This window comes from Podarcis tiliguerta, assembly GCF_965153285.1.
Source record: "Podarcis tiliguerta genome assembly, chromosome: 8".
Lineage (NCBI taxonomy): Eukaryota > Metazoa > Chordata > Lepidosauria > Squamata > Lacertidae > Podarcis > Podarcis tiliguerta.
The window spans coordinates 71,009,669-71,035,324 of NC_139541.1; the positions used below are offsets into that span (position 1 = coordinate 71,009,669).

General features: G+C 50.3%; 1 protein-coding gene across 2 annotated transcripts; it reads left to right on the forward strand.

The window, feature by feature from the left end:
- Positions 1–248: 248 nt before the first annotated feature.
- USF2 (upstream transcription factor 2, c-fos interacting) lies at positions 249–24,081 on the forward strand. 2 transcript variants are annotated; one of them, XM_083455863.1, is made up of 10 exons: positions 249–750; positions 10,320–10,366; positions 12,028–12,200; positions 13,973–14,092; positions 16,664–16,817; positions 18,855–18,942; positions 19,555–19,613; positions 20,859–20,953; positions 21,203–21,331; positions 22,362–24,081. In XM_083455863.1, exons 1-10 carry the CDS (start codon positions 698–700, stop codon positions 22,449–22,451), a joined length of 1,008 nt encoding a protein of 335 aa, XP_083311989.1. In that variant the 5' UTR covers positions 249–697; the 3' UTR covers positions 22,452–24,081. The 2 variants fall into 2 exon arrangements, with proteins under 2 accessions (XP_083311989.1, XP_083311990.1); XM_083455864.1 differs by having other exon boundaries at positions 253–750; positions 12,028–12,143.
- Positions 24,082–25,656: the final 1,575 nt, after the last annotated feature.

A 25,656-nucleotide genomic window follows, 5' to 3' on the forward strand; every position in this document is an offset into this window, starting at 1 on the left:
CAGCTCCGCCGGTGCAACATTCCCCTGCAATCGCCCAACGTTCTAAAACAACAAAGAACGCTTCCCCACACACCCCGCCGCCTTCCCACGCTGCCGCAACGTTCGATCGAACCCCGCAACGCTCTATCCGCCGCGGCGGCTTGTTTGCAACGTTCTATTCCACCCCTCCTCCACCGCTGCCGCCGCCGCCTCTTTCTTCCCCCGCCCCGGATCGTCGCAGCGTTCTATCCCCTCCCCCTCCTCCCTCTCCCTCTCCGGATTGTTGCAACGTTCCATCCGCTGCTTGTTCGCCGACGTTCCAAAGCAGGCCGCGGACGTTCGATCGGCAGCAGCAGCAGCAGCAGCTCCTCTCCTTTTCCGCCCTTTCCCCCTTTCTTTCAATCCGCATCCTCCGGCTCCCACGCTCTCCCGTCTCTTCCCCCCTCACGTGTCCCGGGCTCCCAGCTGGGGAAGGAGGGGAGAGAGAGAGAATCTCTCGCTCTCTTTCCTCCTCACATGACCCGAGTGTTTGTCCCCGTGATCAGCGCCTCGGCTCCCGTGTCTCCTCCGCGTCCCCTCTACCTCCATCCGGCGTGAGATTTAAACTTCGTCCCCTCCCTCCTCCCCTCCCGCCCCCTTCTCCCCCTGGTGCTGCGGGGGTCTTTCCCCCACCCCCTCTCCCTCCCCCCTCCCTTTCCCCCCCTTCCCTTCTCCCCCCATGGACATGCTGGATCCCGGCCTGGACACAGCCACCGCCTCCGCTGCATCCAGGTAAGGGGGAAAGATCCCACGACACCCCCATTTAGCAGGGCGGGGGGGCTACGGCACCCAGCCTTCCCTCTCTTCTCGGGCCTAGCGAGGGTGGGGGAGGGGAGAGGGAACCAGCCATGATCCTCCTGCGGCGGCAGCAGCAGCGGCGCAGAGAGAGTGGGGGAGAACAAAATGGAGGACGAGGCAGAGCTTAGGCTCTCCGGGACGGGGGAAGTGGGACGAGGGTGGGGGGGACACGGCAATTCCAGGGGACGTGACCTGGGTCTGAGAACTGGGTGTCTGGAATAAAAGGGAAAGTGTGTGTGTGTGGAGAGAGAGAGGTTGTGATCAGGAGGACTCCGTGCCATTGTAGGGTGAGAAGCAACGGGACACCCCCCCCAAAAAAAGCCCCACACTCGCACACGCACCGTCTAAGATCTGAAATGCATTGTCTGGAGGGCTGGGGAAGGGGAAGATAAATCTTGGGTTTGTGTGCATTTGGAGAGGGGTTGGGGTGGGGAAAGCATTCAATGTTTTGGTGGGGGGAGGGCGGACACAAAACACTGATTGGCAGGTAAGGGCTGGGAACGGGGGTAAGTGACTCTGAGCAGGGAGGAGGCTGCCAGGGTGATCAGAAAAAGTGGGGGTGCGATTGTGGGGCTGCAAAGGAGAGGGAGTGATGGGGGTGGGGAAAGGGTGTTAAGCTGAGAGTCCAGCAGTGTGTTGTAGTGGTTAGAGACTCGGGGTTAAATTCCGACATTGACACCCCCAGGTGCTCTTGCTGCCTAACCCTACATCACAGGTTTGTTAGGATTAAAATGGGGGGGGGGGGAGTGTACACATTGCATTCCTCATTCTCCTACCCCAGCTCCTCAGTGCAGGCATGGGGAATGTGTAGGCTTGCTTTGGGCTGCAGCACCCACCATCCCCAGTGAGGGCTAATGGGACCGTGACTGCTGGAGAGAGGGGTGCTGGGAGTCCTCCATCACAGCAGCCCAGGGGTCTGATGTTCCCCAGCCTTGCCTCAGTAGAAGGATGGAACAAAGTAAGAAAAAGGCCTGGCGGGCTTAGCAAAACAGAGGACCAAACACCACTTGATCCGCTGCTGTTTCTGGGGGTGTTGTGTGAACACCTAATGTTCATCAAGTGAGCACCTATGACATGCGGTCGTGCATGGTGCATACATTATTGGAGAACTGGGATTGGCTGCTGTGTTTCCTTGAGAAAGATACACACCTGGTGGGAAATCCAAAAATACTGCAGTGCATTGCGGTCTATGTTAGGACAACCTCCCCCAACTTGGTGACCTCCTGTGCTTGTGGGGACTGCAGCTGCCATCTTCCCTGATCATTGACCATGCTGCCTGGTGCTGATGGGAGTTGTAGACCTAAACATCTGGAGGGGCACCAGGTTGAGGACGGCCACCCTAGGAATAGTCTTTGTTTCCTTCCGGGTTGCAGTTCTGCTTCAAGGAGGGCCGTCTACTCTGTGGCAGTTGGGCAGAACAGCCAGTGCAGAATTGTGCTGTGCCTTGACACTCCCCTCCCATGGCTCCGCTCGCCTATGGTGAACAAAACTGGATTCCAGGTGACCAGGCAGTGAAAGTTCCATAATTTAGAAGAGAGGGGGGCTTAACCATGGGTATGCCACAAATGACTAACATGAGCTATGTGTTAGGCTGGTAAGAGCTACTGTAGGCAGTAATATTTGTGAATCCGATTTGCAAGACTGGGTTGTTTCACAGAGAAACAAGGGCGGTTACATTAGCATCCTGGAATTTGCCTCCTGGGTGAACGCATTTGGGAGGGTAAAAGGTAGAGTCCCTAGCTGATTGTTGGGACTGTGCGAGGAGAGGGTTCATATAGAAAGGAGTGGTCCGCTGAATGAACCCTGGGAATCCAAGCTCTCTTCATTTCTTCTGCCTAGTTTGTTGTTGTTGCTATTGTTAAACCATTGGGAGTTGGAAATCTTTGCTGATCTACTGCACGTGCAGATCAGCCTTATTTAGGGCTGCCATCATACATCCAGGTTTTTCTGCACACATCTGGGAATCGGGCTGCAGAATGGCATCTGGGCCAGCCTTTCTCAACCTGTGGGTCCCCAGATGTTGTTGAACTACAGATGGGAGTTGTAGTCCAACAACATCTGGGGACCCACAGGTTGAGAACCACTGATTCTGGGCAGATTTTTGCTGAAACGGCAACATGTCCAGAAAAACCCGGACATATGGCAAGTAGGGTGATTATTACAGTCATACCTTGGGTTACAGATGCTTCAGGTTGCGTTTTTCCGGGTTACAGACCCGCCAAAACCCGGAAGTAGCGGAACAGGTTACTTCCGGGTTTTGGGGGTCGTGCATGCGCAGAAACGCCAAATCGCAACCCGTGTGTGCGCAGACGTGCCGCTGCAGGTTGCAAACATGCATCCCGCATGGATCACGTTTGGAACCTGAACGTCCTCTGTATTAGTATTTTTTAATGCTTAGTAAATCCAAGAAAAGCACCAAAACATTTTTTGGGTGGGGGAGATGTTCCCCCCAGAATACTCAACAACTTGTTTTAAAATGGACCTGTATAGATTGGTTGCTATTCTTCACCTCCCTATCCCTGATGTAATGTGTTGATTTGCCTGATATCACCCATGACTTCTTCCCAGAGAGCTTTCCTTCAGTAGAACACACGCCCTCTCTCTGTATGTATAGAGTTTTCTGGACCTTTCGCCCCCATCCATGCACAGGCTTTCAGCAATATTTGCTGCATCATGTGCGTTCAGACATTATTGTGTCGAGGTGGGGGGACCACCGGGGGAAAGATGCACAGAGGCCGGCAGGATAACAGCTTCCTTGAGGAAAAGCGGCTTTTCTGAGTTTGTTGTTCGGGACGTTAGACTGGACCTGGAGAGACACCTGGGCTCAGATCATTGCTCAGTCGCAAAATTCACTGAGTGACCTTTGGGCCAGTCCCTTTTGGTCTACTCAATCCACCCCAAGGCACAGTGAAGAGGATAAGAGTGGAGTGGGGAAGCACGGCATTAACTTCCCTAAGCCTTGAAGTAAGAGTAAGATTTTTTTTTAAAGCTATAACATGAAATAATTCAGCCAAATACTAGGGTGGTTGCCATAGGTGACCAGGAATTACATGTAGGTGATCCACGGAACTTCACGCAAGTGAATAGTTGGGCTAGAGAAAGAGGGGCAGGGTGCTTCTTGCTCCCGTGTCAGGCGTGTGTATTTGCAGATTTGTCATTTTTGTGGTGATTTGTAAGGCTGATGGTGTGTGTACATGGTGTGTGCGTTTCCGCATGCGCAGGTTGCAGTTTGGTGCTTCTGCGCATGCATGACCACCAAAACCTGTCTGTAACCCGAGGTATGACTGTACTGACTTTCAGGCTCAAAAATCACACTGTTAGCCACTCCTAGACCCCAGAGTGTTGACAGCTGTGTGCAGATGTTGCTCAGGCTCCCATCACCCTTGACCACTGGTCACGTTGGCTGAGGCTGCTGGGATTTGAGACTCCCACCATTACCTGGAGGGACTCAAGTTAGCCACCTCTGTGCTTCCTCAGCTCTTGGCAGCGGTGGAAGGTGAACAGACAGGCAGGCATCTCTTAGACGCTGTCAACAGTGGTGAGGCCTAGCCCTGTTGGTGAGATATAAGAGAAATCGTAATAGGGTTTGCTACCCCAGATTCTTCTTCCCCTTCCCCTTCCCCTTCCCCTTCTTAAACTCCCGGAATTGATTGGGGGCATTTGCCGGGGTTTAAATAAGGAGAGAGAAAGCTCCTATGCAGGGGTGGGCTCTGTTGTGAACAGAGAGAAGCATGACTTGATGGGAGATGCCAGAGTTATCTCATGTGATTGTTGGTGATGCCAGGAGAACCATTGGAAGCTGCTTATGTAGTGTCAGGGGTGGGGACGCCTCAGGCCTTGGTGGGGAGGGAAAATGCCTCCTTCCAGCCCTCTTCGGGACTCTACCCTTCTCACGAGCCCTACTTTGCACCCTCCATAGGTGTTCTTTCCTGGCTGGAATGGGCCCTTGGGATCCAGCAATGCCTGGAATGGCACATAGAGAGTGGAATGCGTCTGAGAAGCATATCTGCTCCACACTGACTGGCAGCAGCTCTTGGGTTTTAGGCAGGCGTTCTCTCCACTTAAAAGTATCTGGGGAGGCCAGGGATTGAGCTTGGGACCGTTTGCATGGAGAATATGTGCTCTGCCACTGACCTGTCCCCTTTCCCCAGGGCTGTCCCTTCCCCAGAAAAGGCCATGAAAGCAAGCAGAGGGACTGCGCTTATGAGATCGAGGAGGCAGTAAAGGGAGGTGGAGATGAAGAGTCTTGCGAGTTCTAGCACTCAGCGTATTGGCGAGGGGTTGGCCAGATTGGGGGGGGGGCCTCTGGGCAAAATCTTACCTGATGGACCCCTTTGTAGGCCCAGACGAACGTACCTGGCTGTGGCACTCTAGACAGCGCCAGAGCCATAGCTAGGTGATCTTGCGCCCCTGGCAGAACCGTCGAGATCGCGCGCCCCCTAGCCACAGACAAATTAGCTCTTCTTTCTGCCTCTCCTCCAACCCCCGTCCCTAAAAGGTACCCCTGCCCGTACGGGCCAGTCTTGACAGACTCTAGGGTTGTGCGCTCATCTCATTCTAGAGGCCGGGAGCCAGCGCTGTCCGAAGACACTTCCGGGTCACGTGGCCAGTGTGACAAGCTGCATCTGGCGAGCCAGCGCAGCACACGGAACGCTGTTTACCTTCCCGCTAGTAAGCGGTCCCTATTTATCTACTTGCACCCGAAGGTGCTTTCGAACTGCTAGGTTGGCAGGCGCTGGGACAGAATGACGGGAGCAAACCCCGCCGCGGGGATTCGAACCGCCAACCTTTCGATCGGCAAGTCCTAGGCGCTGAGGCTTTTACCCACAGCGGGTCCTCAAAACCCCCGTCCCTACACCCATTCAATTTAGCCTCTATTTAAAAATATTTCTTATGAGGCAATAATCAATATTTATATTTATGGACATATTTTTAGCCAATTTTTTTTTTGGGGGGGGCCATCACTTGCCTCCCTGGTGGGGGCCCACCTCACCACCCCCTAGCTACAGCCCTGGACAGCACCAGGCAGCTTCGAGCTGCAGTCCAAGGGCACCTAGAGGGTCAATCCTGATGCAGGGCAGACAGAGAACAATCCCTGTGGTTTGCCCCCAGCATCTGGTCTCTGACTTTCCATGGCTAGTCAAGATGACCTTGACATCAATGTCATCTCTGCATCAGCGGTCTTCCCAGAAGTGCGTGCCAGTCACATAAACCCAATTTTATTGAGACCTCCCGTAAGTGCCATTCTCTCTTCTGTACTCAAGTTCCCACATCTTATCCACAAGGATTGCTTCTCCTCCCGCCCCCCAACCCGGCCACCTCCCCAAACTCAGCTGCTATCCCCACAGGAGGTGAGAATAATTAGAACCCTGTTATGTACCAGGCAGTAATAAAACGAAGGGCTCCATCTATTTTCTGTCTGTTCTAGTCATCCTTTTTTATTATTATTTTAAAAAACCACCCTTGCGTCTAGTGTGCCCTACATGCTTTCAGCTGAGTATATTGGGGATGGGAAGAAGTGGAAAGGCAGGGTCCCCCAGGGGTAGGGGTGGGTGACGGAATAGAGGCCCAGGTGCCATGATGTCTCAGTGAAGCTCAAATGACTCATAGAACCACAGAATTGTAGAGTTGGAAGAGGGACCCAGGGGTCATCTAGTCCAACCCCTGCAATGCAGGACAGCTTCTCCAGGATGGTGGCTGCCAAACTCTCAGTTCCCAACAGCCCTTGCAGGCGTGATGGGAGTTATGGTCCAGCAACATCTAGAGGGATGCAAATTGGGGGACAGGTGAAGAGCCTGCTGGATCAGGCGAGTGGTCCAGCATCCTGCTCAGGTGGGGAAATTAGAATTAAAAAGAACTCCTGCCTTTCCTGCTACCCATTGTAGCAACACTGCAACACCTACACTGAATTCCTGGATATCATAATAGTTGGAGTTTTGGGGCGGCAGGGGGTTGGTTAGCAGCAAATCACTTCTCCAGTGGCGAAGAACCAAAATAAAAGGTTTTTGAATGTACCAAGAAGTTTTGTATTCGGGCAATGGATGTGTCACTCCTCTTTATTGTCTAGATCAGCCTTTCACAACCTGTGGGTCCCCAGATGTTGTTGAACTACAACTCCCATCACCCCTAGCTAGCAAGGCCAGAGCTCAGGGATGATGGAAGTTGTAGTCCAACAACATCTGGGGACCCACAGGTTGAGAACCGCTGGGCTAGATCTTTTAATAAAATGTCAGTCATTGGTGTGGCTTTGTTCATTGGCTAGAAACACTGAAAGGCATGAGCTAGGCTAGTTTCTCACCAAACAAGTGGAGAAAATATCTCCTACCCATTTTGCCTCAGGTCTTGGGCTTTCTCTACAAGCAGCTTACAATAGCTGGGTGCCTGGTGATTATGATTCCAGGAGGAAGGGGATTTAACTGTTGCCCTTGCCCTGCTCTGCTGGTGACCCCTCTGTGGTGCAATGGGTCAATGTGTTTGGCTGTTAACCAGAAGGTTGATGGTTTGAGCCCACCATGGGATGGTTGTGGGCAGAATTCCTGGATTGCAGGGATTCATACTAGATGACCCTCGGGTCCCTTCCAACCCCACAATTCTATCATTCTAAGAGCATCTTGGGATCTGAGAGCAAGAGTACCCATCTGTCCCTTGAGAATCTCCTTGGTTGTCCATCTGAGCTGCATTCCTGGGCTGCCAGAAAGGACGTTCTCCATGGTAGAGTCTGGGCTGGGACTAGCTACCATGGTGGCTTCCAGGCATTGCAGAATCCAACTCCCATCTGCCCTGGTCAGTGGCCAGGGATGATGGGCGCTGTAGTCCACAATATCTGGAAGGTACCACATTGGCTACCCTTCACCCGGGGTTTAGAGCAGAGTTTCCCAAACTTGGGTCCCCAGCTGTTTTGGGATAACAGTTCCTTGACCACTGGTCCTGCTAGCATGGATCCTGCAAGCTTGACCCTCCAGATGTCGTTGGTTTTCAACTCCATTGTCCTTCACCACTGATGGAAGTTGGTGTCTGAAGGGCGCCCTGTTGGCTAGTCCTGGCCTGGACTCTGCCCTCTCTGGCATCCCAGCAAGATCCTGGCAGTCATGATCGTCCCTGTGGTTGGGGATGATGGGATCTGGAGGGTCGCAGGTTCCCTACTACTGTTTTCGCACTCCCTTCCTAGGAAGGCCCACCGCACACTTCCATCTCGAGTCTGCCACTATGTAGACCCGTTTCGTTTCACTCGTTGACTTTCCAAATTCCAGTGAGCGTTGGCCATGCTGATGGGTCCTGATGGGAGGTGGAGTCTAGGAAAAACAACACCATGGTCTAGGAGTCCCTGGCCCCTAAGCACCTCCCTGGACCACGTCCATGGTATACCTATAACAGAACCCTGAACTCTAACCCTTAAGAAGGATATGGAGGTGGCATCCTCTGAAAAGCTTTTGAGCTCTTTAACCCAGCCTTTCGTCTCTGCGTTGGGCACCTTTCCTTGGCGTCTCAATGCCATTCATGCTCTGCGCCAACGTCCTGCCGAGATACGAGCCTTATCTCCCTCTGCCAGCGCGAAGAATTAAGATAGCCAAATGCTTTGCAGCGCCACCGTAGCTGCAAGGCCGGGCGGTGTGTGCCTTCCTTTATCCTGTCTCCGTCAAAGCAAAAAGAGGATATTAACACCGAACCCTCGTGGCAGACATCAGCGCAGGGATCTCTGGCTTTCAGGAATGCGCGGGCTGAATATCAAGCTTCCTTGTCACCGATAGCGAGCAGGAAGTGAGGCTGTGTTGCTGCCCACTCCAGAGAACGGGACTGGGTTTCTAGGCTCTGCACGGTGAGATATTTGTATTGGGCAAAGCAGGGGCTGTTAAATCAGTGGGAGAAGAACTTGGCAGAGTGCGTTTTAGGGGCATTCTGTTGCCCAGGCATGGAGGGCAGTGGAATTCTGGAGTATCTTGTGCAAATGAAAGTTGGTCTCGTCTGCACAGAATTCCTCTTATTTTATGCAATTCTGTTCCTTTTATTTTATGCAATTCTATTCTGCAATTGGGAATGAATGAATGAATATTTGCATCAGCCACCAGCCATAGCAATAATCAAAATGTGGTGTACAGAGGATAAAGGTAAAAAGTCAATTACAGTGGTACCTTGGGTTACATACGTTTCAGGTTACATACGCTTCAGGTTACAGTCTCCGCTAACCCAGAAATAGTACCTCGGGTTAAGAAATTTGCTTCAGGATGAGAACAGAAATCATGCTCCAGCGGCGCGGCAGCAGCAGGAGGCCCCATTAGCTAAAGTAGTGCTTCAGGTTAAGAACAGTTTCAGGTTAAGAACGGACCTCCGGAACGAATTAAGTACTTAACCCAAGGTACCACTGTATATAAAATGCATTTTGGGGGTTTGGGGCAATAGTGAAATAATGGGTCTTATTTTAATTGCCCTGGCTAAAAACCTTGCAACCTTTGCTGCTCATCTTTATCTGCCAAGACAAAGGACACTATAACAGTGGTTGGGCAACCTGGAGTGGACTATAATAGAGGGGTGATATCCTCACTCCTCAAATCTTTATAAAGAGTGCAAGCCAGAAGGACATGAACCACCGATTAAGTACTGCCATCTCCACAGGGACATAACCATGGAATTTTTTGGAATCATCCCCCATGTACAGCCAAAGGCGTTATATTCAATCTTGCAGGAGTAAAAGCACAATTCTTGCTCCTACATTTTCCTCTGGTCCCATTTGCGCTGGACATTTAAAGCAGCATCATGCAACTTTAAACAGTCACAACTTTCTCCAAAGAATCATAAGGAGGTGTCATGGCATTCCCACAACCACAGAGCTAAGATTTTCAGAGTTCCCCGCGAAGAGGGGTTGATTTTTCAATTACTTTGGGATGGGTAGCTCTGTGGGGTCTCCTAAAAACACTCTGAATACTCCCCATATTTCTTTGGGGAAAGCCATGACTGTTCAAAGTACTATCATAGTGCTATAAAGGTATGGTATGATTGCGGACTGGGACGCGGGTGGCGCTGTGGGTTAAAGCCTCAGTGCCTAGGGCTTGCCGATCGAAAGGTCGGTGGTTCGAATCCCCGCGGTGGGGTGCGCTCCCGCTGTTCGGTCCCAGTGCCTGCCAACCTAGCAGTTCGAAAGCACCCCTGGGTGCAAGTAGATAAATAGGGACCGCTTACTAGCGGGAAGGTAAACGGCGTTTCCATGTGCGGCTCTGGCTCGCCAGAGCAGCGATGTCACGCTGGCCACGTGACCCGGAAGTGTCTTCGGACAGCGCTGGCCCCCGGCCTCTTGAGTGAGATGGGCGCACAACCCTAGAGTCTGTCAAGACTGGCCCGTACGGGCAGGGGTACCTTTACCTTTACTATGATTGCGGACTACCGTTCTTCTGAATGAGCTTTTGGAAGGGAACAAAACCAAGAGCTTAGAGCTTTGCAGGCTTAGATTCTATTTCAGCTGACAGTTCTTTTTCTTCTCTCTCTCTCTCCCACCTCCCTTTGTGTTACAGCCACGAGAAAGGTCAAGAAGGTGAAGAGGGAGTTGAGCTTCAGGAAGGTGAGGAGGGGTCCTGGGCTGGCCCAGAAAATGCCCAGCCAACCTGCGTGAGCAAGTTGTAGCCCCCGCTCGGGGAGGGATTTCTACCGCCAGGGCACCGCCCGATAAGTAAGGCGTACGAAATGTCTGTCTGTGAACAAAGCTGAATCTCTGGCCTCCTCCTGTCTGGATCCCACGGGGGCAGTGTGTTGGCAGCTGGAACCCCAAATCTCCCCCACCCCCTGCAGACCCACACAGCCCTAGAGCCCCTCTAGCATCTTGTCCTTCACTCAGACGCATCATACACAAGATGTGTGGCGAGGGAAAGAGGAGGGAAGCAAACCCTTTCTTGCCATTTGTACGTCAGGGTTCGTCCTAGTTCATTGGCACTTCACAGAACAAGAAATAAAAGGTCCCTGCCCCAGAGAGGTTTCAGTTGACCACCACCTTGCTGTTGTTATTCCCTCCTCCTCTTCCTTCAAGATGTTCAGGGAAGCATACACAGAGATTCCTCTCTCTCTCTCTCTCTTGCACAGACAAACACACTTTTGTCATCACAACAACCCTGTGAGGTAGGTTCAGCTGAGAGGGTGGGTGGTCTGAGGTCACTTCATAGAAGTTATATGAGCCCAGCCTGAACATACTCTTTGCTCCTTCATATTCTCCACAGTTTATATTTAATGGATATTTAATGTTATCAAAATAGCTATCCTTCCCACAAGGTAGTGACTGTGTGCTAAGTAGCAGCCTGCACTAAGGCACATTTTGCGGACAGGATGTAGGTTTCTAGAACGACGTAAATGAAAGGGAGCTTGAAACTAGTTCAGGGTTTTAAATTCTGGAGTGGCAGGTTGTATAAATAAACCCACTACATGACTGAGATCAAGAGTGTGTTGTGTGGCCTGGATTGTTGCACCCCCCCTCCCAAATCTGATGGGTTCCCCTGCGGGAGGACACCCCAGTAACCAAGCAGAGCCGCAGTCGCCAGAGTGACACCTCCACCGAGTTTGGTTCAAAAAAGGCATTTGATTATAGGCAAGAGAATAGGCTGTGGCGTGAGGGTTGATGCCCACAACAGCTGATGTTATTAATATCATTATTATCAGGAAGTCTGGGATAGCTCAGACAGTAGAGCATAAGACTCATAATCTCAAGGTTGGGAGTTTGAGCCCCACATTGGGAAAAAGATTCATGGGTTGGACTAAATGACCCTTGTGGTCCCATCCAAAACTCTGATTGATTTGTTTCTTACCACAAAAATGTCTCGAAGCGATGAGTACAAAATCGTACACTATAGAAGATTTAAACTGCACCAGAAAAATAAAAAGAACCTTAACTGAACGAACTGAAAGTGCTTATCTCTCAATAGCATAAAAAGGACCCACCCTACTAAATGATGAGCACTGATGCAGGCTGGGATATAATCATACCCTGTGACCCCAATTATGTTTGGGTAAACAGGAACACCTTTGGCACTTAAAGGTTAATCCTGATGTTGCCAGGGGGATGGCATTCCGCAGTTGGGGAGCCACCACTGAGAAGGCCCATTCCAGGTCACAAATGTGCCTGTTAGCCCCCAAAAGGCTGGCGAACCCCTGCAACACCTGTGTCAATGAGGCTGGTGTGCCGCTAGGGAGTGGCCCAAAGCTGGCAGTAATCCATTTCCTTTCTCTCTCTCCCAGGAGACGGCACAAATGCGGATGAGCAGACTGCAGTGGCCATCGCCAGTGTCCAGCAAGCAGCCTTCACAGACCATAATATCCAGTACCAGTTCCGCACAGAGAACAATGGAGGACAGGTAGCAGAACCCTCGTCAGGGAGCTTGGCTTTTAACTGCGTGGGTACGGCGGAAGGGGTAAGAGCTTCAGGCGCAAGGGCATTGGCCCCTGGGCGGCTTCCCGCTGCCGACTGGCCAGTCGTCACATTCCGAGGAGTCACATGGTGTGGCGCTCATAGGACCGCACCATTTCATTATCGGGGGTGTTTGTGCGTGTCATTGCATGATTGAATATATTCCCCCAAATGTCTAGTCGCAGCATTGCCCACATTCTTGGAGTGGGGGGGGGGTCCCTATAAAACCCGCAAGCTCCAGCCGTTTATTCTCAACCCCTCCACTCCAGTTTAGCCAAATCACAGACTCGTAAAATTGCAGAGTTTGGAGGAACCCCGACAGTCCAACCCCCTGCAATGCAGGAATCTCAACTAAAGCATCCATGACAGACAGGCCCCCCTTGCCTCTGTATCATGAGGACCAGAAGGACATGATCACTTCCTCCCAAGGTTCCCAGTACAGTGGTGCCTCGCAAGACGAAAAGAATCCGTTCCGCGAGTCTCTTCGTCTTGCGGTTTTTTCGTCTTGCGAAGCAAGCCCATTAGCGGCTTAGCGCTATTAGTGGCTATTAAAGGTTTAAGGGATTAGCGGATTAGCTGCTAAAAGGCTATTAGCGGCTTAGCGGGCTTAGTGGATCAGCTGATAAGCGGCTTAGTGATCAGCTGTTAAGCGGCTTAGCGATCAGCTGTTAAGCGGCTTAGCGATCAGCTGTTAAGCGGCTTAGCGATCAGCTGTTAAGCGGCTTAGCGGCTTGGGAAAAAGGGGAACCCCGCAGGAACTCGCAAGACATTTTCGTCTTGCGAAGCAAGCCCATAGCAAATTCGTTTTGCGAAACACCTCCAAAACGGAAAACCCTTTCGTCTAGCGGGTTTTCCGTCTTGCGAGGCATTCGTCTTGCGGGGCACCACTGTATATCCAAATTCGCCAGTCAGTTCCTCCCTGTTGGTGAGGACCAGGCCCAAGACGGATGATCCCCTTGTTGCCTCTCACAATTTGGGAAATGAAAGTGTCTCAGTTATATGCCTCAGTAACATTCCAAGAAGAACCGTTACGAAAGATGGGGGACAAACCCACATCACTAAAGGTGGGGACACCCCCCCCCCCACATACACACCCCTGGTAGCTCTCAAGCAATGGTTCCACTTTCCCTGACATACTAACTTTCTGTGTGCAGAATTCTGTGCTTGTTTTGACGCGAGGAAACGCTTGTTCTTCTTCATTTATTATCACCTGGGAGAATTCCTGGAGGGCTTGTAGCTCTGTTTCTTCTCTCCTCTTGAGTAAATCTCCTCTGGCTTCCAGAGATTTTAGCAGATGTTGCCATAACATTAAGAACTAGGAAATTGTATTTGTGTGTTGTTATTATTTGCTGTCGTTTAGTTTGGCCAGTGTCCAACTTATGTGTCCCGACAGTGCAAGGATTTCCACTGGAACAGCAGAACCTCCACCCCACCTCACATGCCACACCCTCCTCAAGTCTACTCGGGAGGGCTGGGGGGAACCCAGAACAGGCTTAGGGGGCAAGGTGGTGGAAGCAGGGAGGATGTACTGTTGCGCAAGTGTAAATCCTTTCGCTGGCAGGATTTGTTAGTTGGATATCGACCACTGAAATACTCTGGGATGCTATATTCAATACCATTCTCCATCTTACTGTTTCTCCAGCTGAGGACCCTCGTTTCACACCAAGAATGGTCGCAATACAGACATGCTTTGATTTGACTTCTCTGTGGGACTGTCTTCCCCCTTGTCAAATTCTGCCGGAAGACTGACGTGTTATTTTGCTTCCTCGCTGCCAGGTGACATATAGAGTCGTTCAGGTGACGGACAGTCAGCTGGATGGACAGACAGATGCGACGGGGGCAGTCAGCGTGGTCTCGACGGCAGCTTTCACCAGTGGCCAGCAAGCTGTTGCTCAGGTGAGAGAGAAGCTTTATTGGGGCCCAAAGGCGGCACCAGATGCCTTGCTTTTTAGGGATGCGTACTCCTTCCATCCAGTTCAGTCCATCAATCAAGTTGTTGCTCCAGTCAGCAGACTTCACAATAAGAGCTGTGTGTGTCAGATAGCTCATTAACATAGGACACAGATGATCCCTTATTAACAGATAGGAGTGCTTTATTAGGTTGCTGTTCTTCTGAAAACAGTGGGTTCCTCACCTGCTGGCTGATAACCTCTGTTCTTGTGACTGCATGCCTCCATTTTGGCTACATAAGGATAACTGATGTCTGTTGAGGTCCACATTTCTTTGGGGGGAATTTGCTGAAGGTTGCATTTGATCGGGGGTGCAAGTTTTTCCCCCTTTCCCTCCCTGTGCAGTGGGTTCCTGGGGGAGGAATACAGTGGTACCTCAGGTTACAGATGCTTCAGGTTACAGACTCCGCTAACCCAGAAATAGTACCTCGGGTTAAGAACTTTGCTTCAGGATGAGAACAGAAATTGCGCAGTGGCGGCACAGTGGCAGCAGGAGGCCCCATTAGCTAAAGTGGTACCTCAGGTTAAGAACAGTTTCAGGTTAAGAACGGACCTCCAGAACGAATTAAGTACTTAACCCGAGGTACCACTGTAGATCTCTCCTCTCCAGAGAGCTGAACTGATCTCTCGTGTCATACTTCTCCTTCTCACACCCCCAAAAATCCTCCTTCTGCTTCTCCAACATTTCCAGCTCCCTCCTCTTCAGCCCCTTGACTCCGTATGTCCTGTGTTTAGCTTTCCTGGGTGAAGATTTAACGTGACAGCCCTTATCACTTGCCTCAAATAATCGAAATTCCTTTTAACTTCTCCAGAAACTGGCCTACTTTTTATTATTTTGGAAAGATTTCCCCCTCATTGACCACAAGAGGGCAGTGCAAACCTGGCGCATCCCAGTGAATCCTGGTTCTGCGGCTTGTGCGCTCTCTCCCAGTTGCATTAGGATATAGTTCGGCAACTGGTGGCAGGACGCAGCTACTGGTATCTCCCCAGTGCCCCAAACCAAAAAGCCTTTCCTGCACGCCTGTGTTTTTATACGAAAATCTGTAGCCACCTGCCTTGGCCCATAATCCCAAGGAATGTACTCAGTGGCTCATCAGCACTTTAAAACAGTGCAACTAGAAATTGTTAGCAGGGCTTAGTGGTAGAACATCTGTTTTGCTTTCCTGGTTCAATCCCTGGCATCTCCAGATTGGGATGAGAGAGACCATAATAATAATAAGTAATAAGCACAATAAAACATCAAACGTTAAAAACTTCCCTAAACAGGGCTGCCTTCAGATGTCTTCTAAAAGTCAGATGGTTTATTATTTCCTTGACATCTGATGAGAGGGCGTTCCACAGGGCGGGCACCACTACCAAGAAGGCCCTCTGCCTGGTTCCCTGTAATCTCACTTCTCGCAGTGAGGGAACCGCCATAAGGCCCTCGGAGCTGGACCTCAGTGTCCGGGCCGAATGATGGTGGTGGAGACGCTCCATCAGGTATACAGTATTACCTCAGTTTACAGACGCTTCAGGTTACAGACTCCGCTAACCCAAAAATAGTACCTTGGGTTAAGAACTTTGCTTCAGGATGAGAACAGAAATTGCGCGGCGGTGGGAGACCCCATTAGCTAAAGTGGTACCTCAGGTTAAGAACAGTTTCAGGTTAAGAACAGACCTCCAGAACAAATAAGTTCTTAACCCGAGGTATCACTGTACTGGGCCAAGTCAGCAGTGCTTCTGCCAGTCAGTGCAGAAATATTGAGCTACATAAACCAATAGCCGGTGTGGCATAAGGCAGCTTTCTATGGTTATAAGTTAGATCAGTGGTGTAACATGTACTTTGCATACAGAATGTTCCAAAGAGCTTGTATGTATTAAGAGTAGCGGGGAGCGGGTTTCTTGTGGGGGAGGGGGTGGATTGCAGCCATAGAGTATAGATGTATTTGTTCATTTTTTCATCTATGAAAGCATTTATATTATTTCATCTCATAATGCTTATATACCTCTTGGTCATAGAGAAAACATCTAAGCAGCTAACCAAAAAAAAAGAGACAGTTGTCTTGGCTTCCTCTTTAGCCACGCGCAACCTCTCCAGCTGGGAGAAGCTGCGTGGGGCTTTGTTTTTAGCCGTGGGGCTGGAACGGGGGAAGCCCGAGCTTCCCCAGCCCCCAGAACAGGCAGCTATCCGCAAGTCTTCTGAGCCCGGCGGGAACTCCCGCCGGGCTCAGAAGGCTTGCAGATAGCTGCCTGAAGCCCGGGGAGCGCAGTGGCAGTTGGCACCAACCCCTCTCACTCTCCAGGCTTCAGCGAAAGCCTTCATTCGCTCCATAGGATGCACACACATTTCCCCTTCATTTTTGGAGGGGGAAAAGTGCATCCTATAGAGCGAAAAATACGGTAAATGTGTTGTGAGAGGGGTGTCTGTTTTGTTCTTGTTCTTGCTTTTATTACCTGTGTGGCTGGTGTGTTTTTTCTGCGGCCTACCCTGAGATCTTCGGATGAATGGTTTTAGCTTTCTTCCGTCTCTTCTTTCCAGGCTGTGATCCAGAACCCCTTCAGCAATGGCGGGAGCCCGGCCACAGACGCTGTCAGCGGCGAGGCCCGGTTTGCGTACTTCCCTGCCTCCACGGTGGGGGACGCCACAGCGGTGTCGGTGCAGACGACAGATCAGTCGCTGACGCAGGCCGGAGGTAGGGAAGTGAGAAGGGCCGAGCCACCTCTCCCCTCTTCTTTCCGGAGTGGGATCCTGAAGTCTGGTCCACAAGGGGCAATTTGCAAAGGGGCCATCTCCACAGACCCAGGACCCATCCGCGCCATCCATTTAAAATGGGATTGTACCACTTTTAACAGCCGTGGCTTCCCACAAAGACTCTGATTTGGGAACAGTGCTGAGAAGGTTTTAGGAGGACCCCATTCCCCCCCCCCCCGAGCTAGAATTTCCAGAGTTTAACAATCCAGGGAATGTAGCTCTGAGGAGAATAGGGGGTCGCCCTACAACTCCCAACACCTTTTGAGGTGGTCGTACAAGGCTCTCCCTCTCCTCACTTTATCCTTGCCATGACTATATTTGAAGCCATCTTCAAATATCTCAAGGGCTGTCACATGGGAGATGGAGCAAGTTTGTTTTCTGCTGCTCTGGAGGAGGGCAGGGCGCGAACCAATGGCTTCATGTTACAAGAAAGGCGATTCTGACTAAGCACAGGAAGAGCTGTTCGACAGCGGGGAGATTTTAAACAGAGGTTGGATGGTCCTTTGTCATGGATGCTTTAGTTGAGATTCGTATATATAATAACATCACAATACAACACAACAGAACACAACAGTGTGGTGTAGTGGTTAACCGCAGTAGACTCGTAATCTGGTGAACTGGGTTCGATTCCCCGCTCCTCCACATGCAGCTGCTGGGTGACCTCGGGCCAGTCACACTTCTCTGAAGTCTCTCAGCCCCACTCACCTCACAGAGTGTTTGTTGTGGGGGAGGAAGGGAAAGGAGAATGTTAGCCACTTTGAGACTCCTTCGGGTAGTGATAAAGAGGGATATCAAATCCAAACTCTTCTTCTCCAACATAATATCTACATGGTGCCTACGGAACAACTTGCACCTTAATATCAGCAAGACAAAGGAGATGGTGTTGGACTTTTGGAGGAAGAGAGGAGAACTAGCCTCACTGTACATTGGGGAGGGCTGTGTGGAGAGAGTCTCTTCCTTTAAATTCCTAGGGATTTATCTCAGTGAAGACCTTACTTGGAAAATCAATACAACCCAGGTGGTTAGGAAAGCCCAACAGAGACTTCATCTCCTCAGAATATTGCGAAGGAACGATGTCAATCAACATTTGATGATCTCCTTCTACCGGTCAACAACAGAAAGTGTCCTTTCATACTGCATCCCGGTGTGGTACGCTGGTTTGACATCGACTGATAGGAAGTGCCTACAGAGGGTGGTGAATGCAGCACAAGATATTATGGGCTGTCCCGTGAATCCTCTGGATGAAATAGCAGAAGAAGGTTGCCTCAGGAGAGTGAGGAAAATTCTCAGGGATGATTCACACCCTGGCCGGCACTTTCTTGATCTCCTGCCCTCAGGCAGAAGATATAGAAGCATGATTAGTCGCACCAACAGGGTAAAGAACAGCTTCTATCCGTGGGCTGTTAGGCTGCTGAATGAAAAGATAACAACAGGGCAACTGACTGTCGGGTTTGGTGGGTGTATGTCCGTAAACGAGGGGAATTAAGACTAAGAGAGCTGAGTGGGGGGTGCTCGTGTAATCTCACTGTATACATTTTGTACAAGTGACAATAAAGTATTTCAAATTCGTTTCAATTTCAATTCCTGCATTGCAGGGGGTTGGAAAAAAGGACCCTCGGGGTCCCTTCCAACTCTCCGATTCTTTGACCCTGTGAGGTAGGTTAGGCCGAGAGAATGTGACTGGCCCTAAGTGAGCATCATGGCTGAGTGGGGATTCGAACCCAGATCTCCCAGGCCCTAGTCCAACACTGAACCACTCACTACGCCTCCCTTTCATTGAGCTCAAGGCAGCATATACTGGGTGCTCATATACGGTTCATGTATATGTGAGTGGAGAGTTGATCCTGGCTCGTCCCAGTCCTAAAATCGAAGGTGCCCGGGTGGCTAGGGTTTCTCCGCAGACAGCTGGCCCTCCCTCCCTCTTGCTCTTCCTTTCAAAATAGCAAGCTTAATTTCTCTTCTGTGTTGCTCCCCGTAGGCCAATTCTACGTGATGATGACCCCGCAGGACGTGCTGCAGACAGGGACGCAACGTACCATCGCCCCCCGAACCCACCCCTATTCCCCGTATGTATGGCTCCGGGAAGGGAACAAAGAGGGAGGGTTGACGAGTCAGGAGCACGGCTGTCTAGCTCCCTGACCCCCAATGATGGCTGTTCCCGAAGGGCCAAGGAAGGAAGAGGGGAGCCAGGAAGCTAAACTAAGAATTGGAAGCTGTGTTGCGCTGAGTCAGTCCATCCAGCACAGTGCTTCTCAAACTGTAGTCCAGCTGTTCCTGGACTACAACTCCCATCATCCCCAGCGAGCAGGGGATGATGGGAGTTGTAGTCCGCCAGCAGCCGGGGACCCAAGTTTGAGAAGCACTGCTGTCAGATTTGGGGCAAGAGTCTCTCCCAGCCTTAACTGGAGATTCTAAGGACTGAAGCTGGGACTTTGGGATGCAGCTCTACTTAACAGACCCCAGAAAGAATGTTTGCCCCCCTTTTAAAGGGCAGGGGCGGCGCATTGTTCCCACGGCCCACGCTCTGCCGATGGGAAGGGAGATTTGGAGCGTTTTCCTTGCCCCTTTCATAGTCGCATCATGGCACCTCTGCTTCCGAGACGTGAGCAGGGTCTGTGACCCTTCCCTGTCCCCCTCCTGATTTCCCCCCCTCCCATGCATTTGCTTTGACAACCTAGGAAAATGGACGGGACGCGGACGCCGCGGGACGAGAGGAGACGAGCCCAGCACAACGAAGGTGCGCAGAACAGTTGAACAGCCTGAACCATCCCTTTAAAAAAATAAAAATCAAACACCACATTCAAAACGTTCTGGGATTTCTTGCCCTCTGGGGCCACAGAACCTGAGGAGAGGGTTTTTACGTGCTTGCAGGGACAGCCACACTGCCGGCAGCCTCCCCCGGAATGTTTAAAGCTTTATTTTTTGTAGCAGGGCACTTTTAAGGGGGTCGGCTCCCTGTTTTTCTTACCTCCCATCAAAGCTGTGCCTTTCCTCGCCCACGCTTCCTTGATTACCAGGGCCTGATGCTCTTCACAAGCACCCGCTAATAACTGTGGTGGATTTGAGTTAGCTCAGTTCTTCATGGAGGTGCCATTCCCACCCCAACCAATCTGGTACCCTCCATAGGCTTCGGTCTACAGCTTTCACCAGCCCCTACCAATATTGCCCAAGGGTCAGGAATGATGGACATAGTAGACCAGCATCATCCCCAACTCAGGGGAGATTGCTCAGGTGTTTCACCTGGCGGTGGGGAACCTAGTAGCCTGCAGCCCAGCTGTGGCTTGTGGCTTAATAATTATAATAATTTTGGATGTGTTGTAAGGTTGGATTTCAGCTGCCCCAAGGTGCACTTTCAAAGCTCTCTTCTCCTTTGAATGAGCAGATTGGGTCGGGTGATTTGCTGTGGCCCCTGCTTTATTTATTAGGGGTGGGGTGGCAATGATGCCAAAAAGGCACTGTGGTGCCTTGGTTCTCAAACTCAATCCATTCTGGTAGTCTGTTCCAAAACCAAAGCTTTGCAAAACCAAAGCGTGCTTTCCCATAGAAAGTAGTGCAAAATGGGTTAACCCATTCCAGACTTTTAAAAAAACAATCCCTAAAACAGCAATTTAACATGAATTTTACTCTCTAACGAAACCATTGATCCATAAAATGAAAGCAGTAAACAAGGTACTGCAGTCACACAATCAATCAGTAGCTGAAATGGGTTCCACGCAGTCGCACAAAAAAGCAACATTAATAGCAAAAAAAGACAGATCTCAGCGTAACACTCAAAACAGAAGCATGGCACTCAAAATGGAAGTTTAACACTCAAAACGGAGCACGTTCGAATTCCGATGAAAGTTCGCAAACCGGGACACTTCCGGGTTTGCAGTGTTTGGGTGCCAAGTTGTTTGAGAACCAAGGTATCACTGTTTGGTTTTTAGAAAAAGTTCCCTTGTCTAACCAGTTCCCTGTTTTCTCTTTGCCTCCCCCTCTCTAGTTGAACGGAGGAGGCGTGACAAAATCAACAACTGGATTGTCCAGCTGTCGAAAATCATTCCAGACTGCAATACAGACAACAGCAAGACGGGGGCGGTGAGGGCAACTTCTGAGCAGGACATGAATGCCGGGAGGGTTGTTGGTTTGGGAGGAGTTGCTGGCTACTGCTGCGGGTGGCAGGCTCATTCTTGGGACAGTTTATATTGGGAGAGGCTGTTTGAGGGGGTGTAATGCCCTCTGTCTCCCCCCCCACCCCCGAGCTGTCAGATTCTATTGCAGCGAGCAATTTTACCTGTTCTGAGCATGGCATGGCATTTAGGAAATGTGTTCTGTGTGTCCCCACAGAGCAAAGGAGGCATTCTGTCTAAAGCCTGCGACTACATCCGTGAACTGCGCCAGACGAACCAGCACATGCAAGAGACTTTCAAAGAAGCTGAGCGGCTGCAGATGGACAACGACTTGCTACGGCAACAGGTACCTGAGCCCTCCAAACCTGCCCTCCCCAGTAACAATTGCTGAGATGGCCTACCCTACCTCACAGGGTTGTTGTGATGATAACATGGGGAACGCGATGCGCACCACCTTGACATGACCTCCTTGGAGGGGGAAAGTGGTATACAGTGGTTCTCAAACTTAATCTGTTCCGAAAGTCGGTTCGAAAACCAAAGCGTTCCAAAACCAAGGTTCGCTCTCCCATAGAAAGTCATGCAAAATGGATTAATCCGTTCCAGACTTTTAAAGACAACCCCGAAAAGAGCAGTTTAACATGAATTTTGCTATCTAACGAGACCGTTGGTCCATAAAATGAAAGCAATAAGCAGTGCACTGCAGTCACACAACCAGTCAATCAGTAGCTGAACTGGGTTCCACACAAAAACAAAACAAAAAGAGCAGCAAACACACAAAATAAATAGCAAAAACAGACAGACCTCAGCGTAACACTCAAAACGGAAGTGTGGCACTCAGATCAGAAGCGCAAAACTCAAAACGGAGCACGTTCCGCTTCCGAAGAAAGTTTGCAAACCAGAACATTTACTTCCGGGTTTGCAGTGTTTGGGTTCCAAGTTGTTTGAGAACCAAGGTAAAAGTAGAGGTAAAGGGACCCCTGACCCTTAGGTCCAGTCGTGACCGACTCTTGCTTTATTGGCCGAGGGAGCCGGCGTACAGCTTCCGGGTCATGTGGCCAGCATGACTAGGCCGCCTCTGGCGAACCAGAGCAGTGCACTAAAACGGCGTTTACCTTCCCGCCGGAGCGGTACCTATTTATCTACTTGCACTTTGACGTGCTTTCAAACTGCTAGGTTGGCAGGAGCAGGGACTTAGCAACGGGAGCTCACCCCGTCGTGGGGATCGAACCACTGACCTTCTGATCAGCAAGTCCTAGGCTCTGTTGTTTAACCCACAGCGCCACCTGCATCCCTGAGAACCAAGGTACCACTGTATAAACATTTTTTTTAAAAAAAACACACAATTACCTCTCTTATCTCTTCCCCCCGCCCCACAGATCGAGGAGCTGAAGAACGAAAACGCCCTTCTCAGAGCACAGCTGCAGCAACACGGGATCGAGATTGTGGGAGATGCCCCTGGGCAGTAGCGCCCCCCCAGCTGCCCACTTTGCCACTGCCTCTTTACACCGGATCTCAGCCTCCAGTTCTACTCATCCTTTTGTACAGAGAACCCCCTCTGCTCTGAATGAACGTTGCCTCCCTTCCCCTCGCGTTGGGGGTAAACCGAGGGGAGCGGCAAAAAATCCGGGGAGTGGGGGGTGGAAGAGTCTGATCAAGGGGCTCGTCAGCCCAGCCACGCCAGCCTTCTCCCCCCAATCTCACTTCCTGTCGTCTTCCCCTCCTGACTTCCTTCCTCTCCTTAGGATACGTTAAGATTAAACAGAAAAAAGATGCATTTTTTTATAGTAGATTTTTAACACAGGTTAGCCAGTTTCCACTTGCCTCCCCTTTCCCCCACTGGATCTGTGGGGTGGGGACATTCCCCCCTCCTCCGAGATGGGCTGTTTCAAAAGCTATCGGATTCTGTCTTCTTTCTTCTGACCGTCTTGCCGGTTCGAAGCCTCCCTGAGGGCGAACCCATTGTGTTGATTTGGCCATGGGGGGAAAAAAGAGTAGGGGTTTGGGTTTCTCAGGTTTGGCTGCTAGCCCAAGAGCGGGTAAGGTTGACCCCCCCCCCACGCAGTTTGGACACGATCCGCAGGTTAAGTAGACACCCCACCCCAGGTTAGTTGGAATTTGACTTGCGATCAGGCCAATGGGTTATTTTATGGAGGGAGCCTTGTGCCATGAACCAGGGGGAGGTTGCAATTCAGTTTTGCCTCTCCAGCCATGTCCACTAACTCTACCCCTCTGTTTTCCCACCACTCCAAAACTTGTAAAATAATAATGATTAAGGCACAGCGGAGTTCAGTCCTAAATCTTACTACTGTCTCCTTCCTTCCTTCCCTCCCTCCCTTTACTTCCTTCCTTCCTTCTCTTTCTTTCCTTCCTTCTTTCCTTCTTTCTTTCTTGTAAGTAATCTCTTATTTTATTAGTTCCCAAGCGCGTTTGTATAGAGGTACGGTGTTTGTATGATAGCTGAAACCCAGGCCATTAGAAAGAGGGGTTTTTTTAGTGGTGGATTGACTTGACAACAGGGTTGCTTTTGTGTGTGTTTTTTGATATTATATAATTTTTTAATTAAACTTCAGCAGTGTTTTAGATTTCAGGTTAAGAAAATAATAATAATCAGGAGATGGATTTTTTTTTTTTAAAGAAAAGAAGCAATCTCCTATATTTTGTTTGGGTTTCCTACCCCGCCCCCCTGCTTTCACACAGAATTTTTTTTAAGAAAAGAAGATAAATGGTTCCTAAAAATTATAAAATATTATTATTGTAATAGCAAGTTCCTTAGGTTTGATTTTTTGTTTTGTTTCATTTTATATCTCTATATACCAGCCCTCCTGGAGAAAAAAATTACATATGTCCAGGATTGTAACTGGATTTGTGGTAATGTTTGTACCCAAATATCAGTCTTGCTCCAACCCTCTGTGAATGTGAGGAGGAAGAGATGAAGAGAGGTTAAATCGAGGGGGTTGGGGGAAACAAATGGTATATCAAAAAAGGAAAAAAAGTTGGCTTTCAGAGTTTGATCGTTGGAAAGTAGGAAGAAATTCTGTTTATATATAAAAGGAAAAAAGAAAAAACCTGCACAGAAATAATATTGTATCAAATCATTTTGTGGTTTGACGGTGTTTGTGGCTACATGTGGGGATAGAACGAAATTGATTGGCGATTCCCTTTTCTTATACCCAAAGACCCAGTTTGACAACCAGGGGTTTTCAGCTCAGTTGCAGTAGCAACCGTGGGGTGGAGTGGGGGGCCCCCCCAGATCTTAATATGTTGTTTATTTGTTGCATTGATATCCCTCCTTTCTTCCAGGGGAAGTGCAAGGCGCTTTACATAGTTCTGCCTCTCCCTCTTCCATCCTCACCACAATCCTGTGAGAGAGGGACCAGCCCAGTGTCACCCTGTGGACTTTGCGGCCGAGTTGGGACTGGAACTCCGATCTCCCAGGTCTCAGCCTAAAACACTAACCACTACACCACACTTTCTCCCAGTCCCAAGGCTTCCTCCCAAGAATCTCTGAGGGGATGGCATCGCCTTCTGCCACAAGACCTCTGTGTGATAGGTTAAGCCGAGAGATGGCAGCTGACCCAGGGTCACCCAACAAATGAGATGGCTTCCCACAGTCCCTAATACCTCTATGCCACATAATCATTGTGAGCCGTTGGCTAAAGACACACTCAGTCTACTAGTGCCCCCTAGACCTGCCTAACAGTTATAGCTTTGGTCCATTAGGCCTTTTCCAGCTGCAGGCTCATTGAGACAAATCCCCACAACTTCCTGTCCAGAGTTTGTGGTGCCCTGTAACTCCAGCAGGAAATTATCTTAAGAACAGCCTGCTGGGTCAGGCCAGTGGCCCATATGGGTCAGCATCCTTCTCTCCTAGTTGACCAGCCAAGGTGCCTGAGAGAAACCCAGCAAGCAGAATTAAGAGCACAAGCATGGTCTCCTGTGGTTTCCAGGAACTGGCATTCAGAAGCATTGCTGCTGTGTAAGTTCAGAAGTTGGAGAGATTTGCGCCGCTGTTTCGAAGGCAAACATGGCATTGGCCCTGTACGTTGGGTAGAAGATGCAAAGTTGTATCCTGCTAAATGGTGCCGCTCTTGAGTAGGGGAGTGGTGGTTGCATGGCACTTCTGCAAGAAGCCCCAGCAAGGGGAGAGAGCTGGCATCCTCCACACATCCCGTTCCTGGGATGCACAGGACCCCTGACCATGCTGGCTGGGCTTAATGGGAGTCCTTTGAGTCCAAAAATAGCTGAAGGACCACAGGTTCCCACAGGCTGGCACATAGGGCTGTGCATGGCCCCTGTGATCCAGCTTGGGACACAATGCAGTCTGCATAGATCTGGACTCACCACTACAAGCCTGTCTTTGCTCCTAGAAAAGGTTGGGGGAACCTGTCTCCCTCCAATTGCTGTTGGATCACAAGTCGTAGAATCCCTGGTTTCTGGGCATCCTCTGGTTGGAGCAGAAGGTACTGTGGGAGTCCAACAATGTCTAGAGGGCATCAGGCTTCCCAACTCTTCCCTAGAACAGCTGGATAAACATAGCATGTCTCCCTTTTAATAGAGAACTAGAATCCTCTTAAGTTGGAAAGGACATTGGGCTCTTCCAGTCTAGCATTCCTTGAAGAACAGCACCCCTCGAACGCAGCCAATGTTTAGCCAAAATGGGAGATGGAGTGC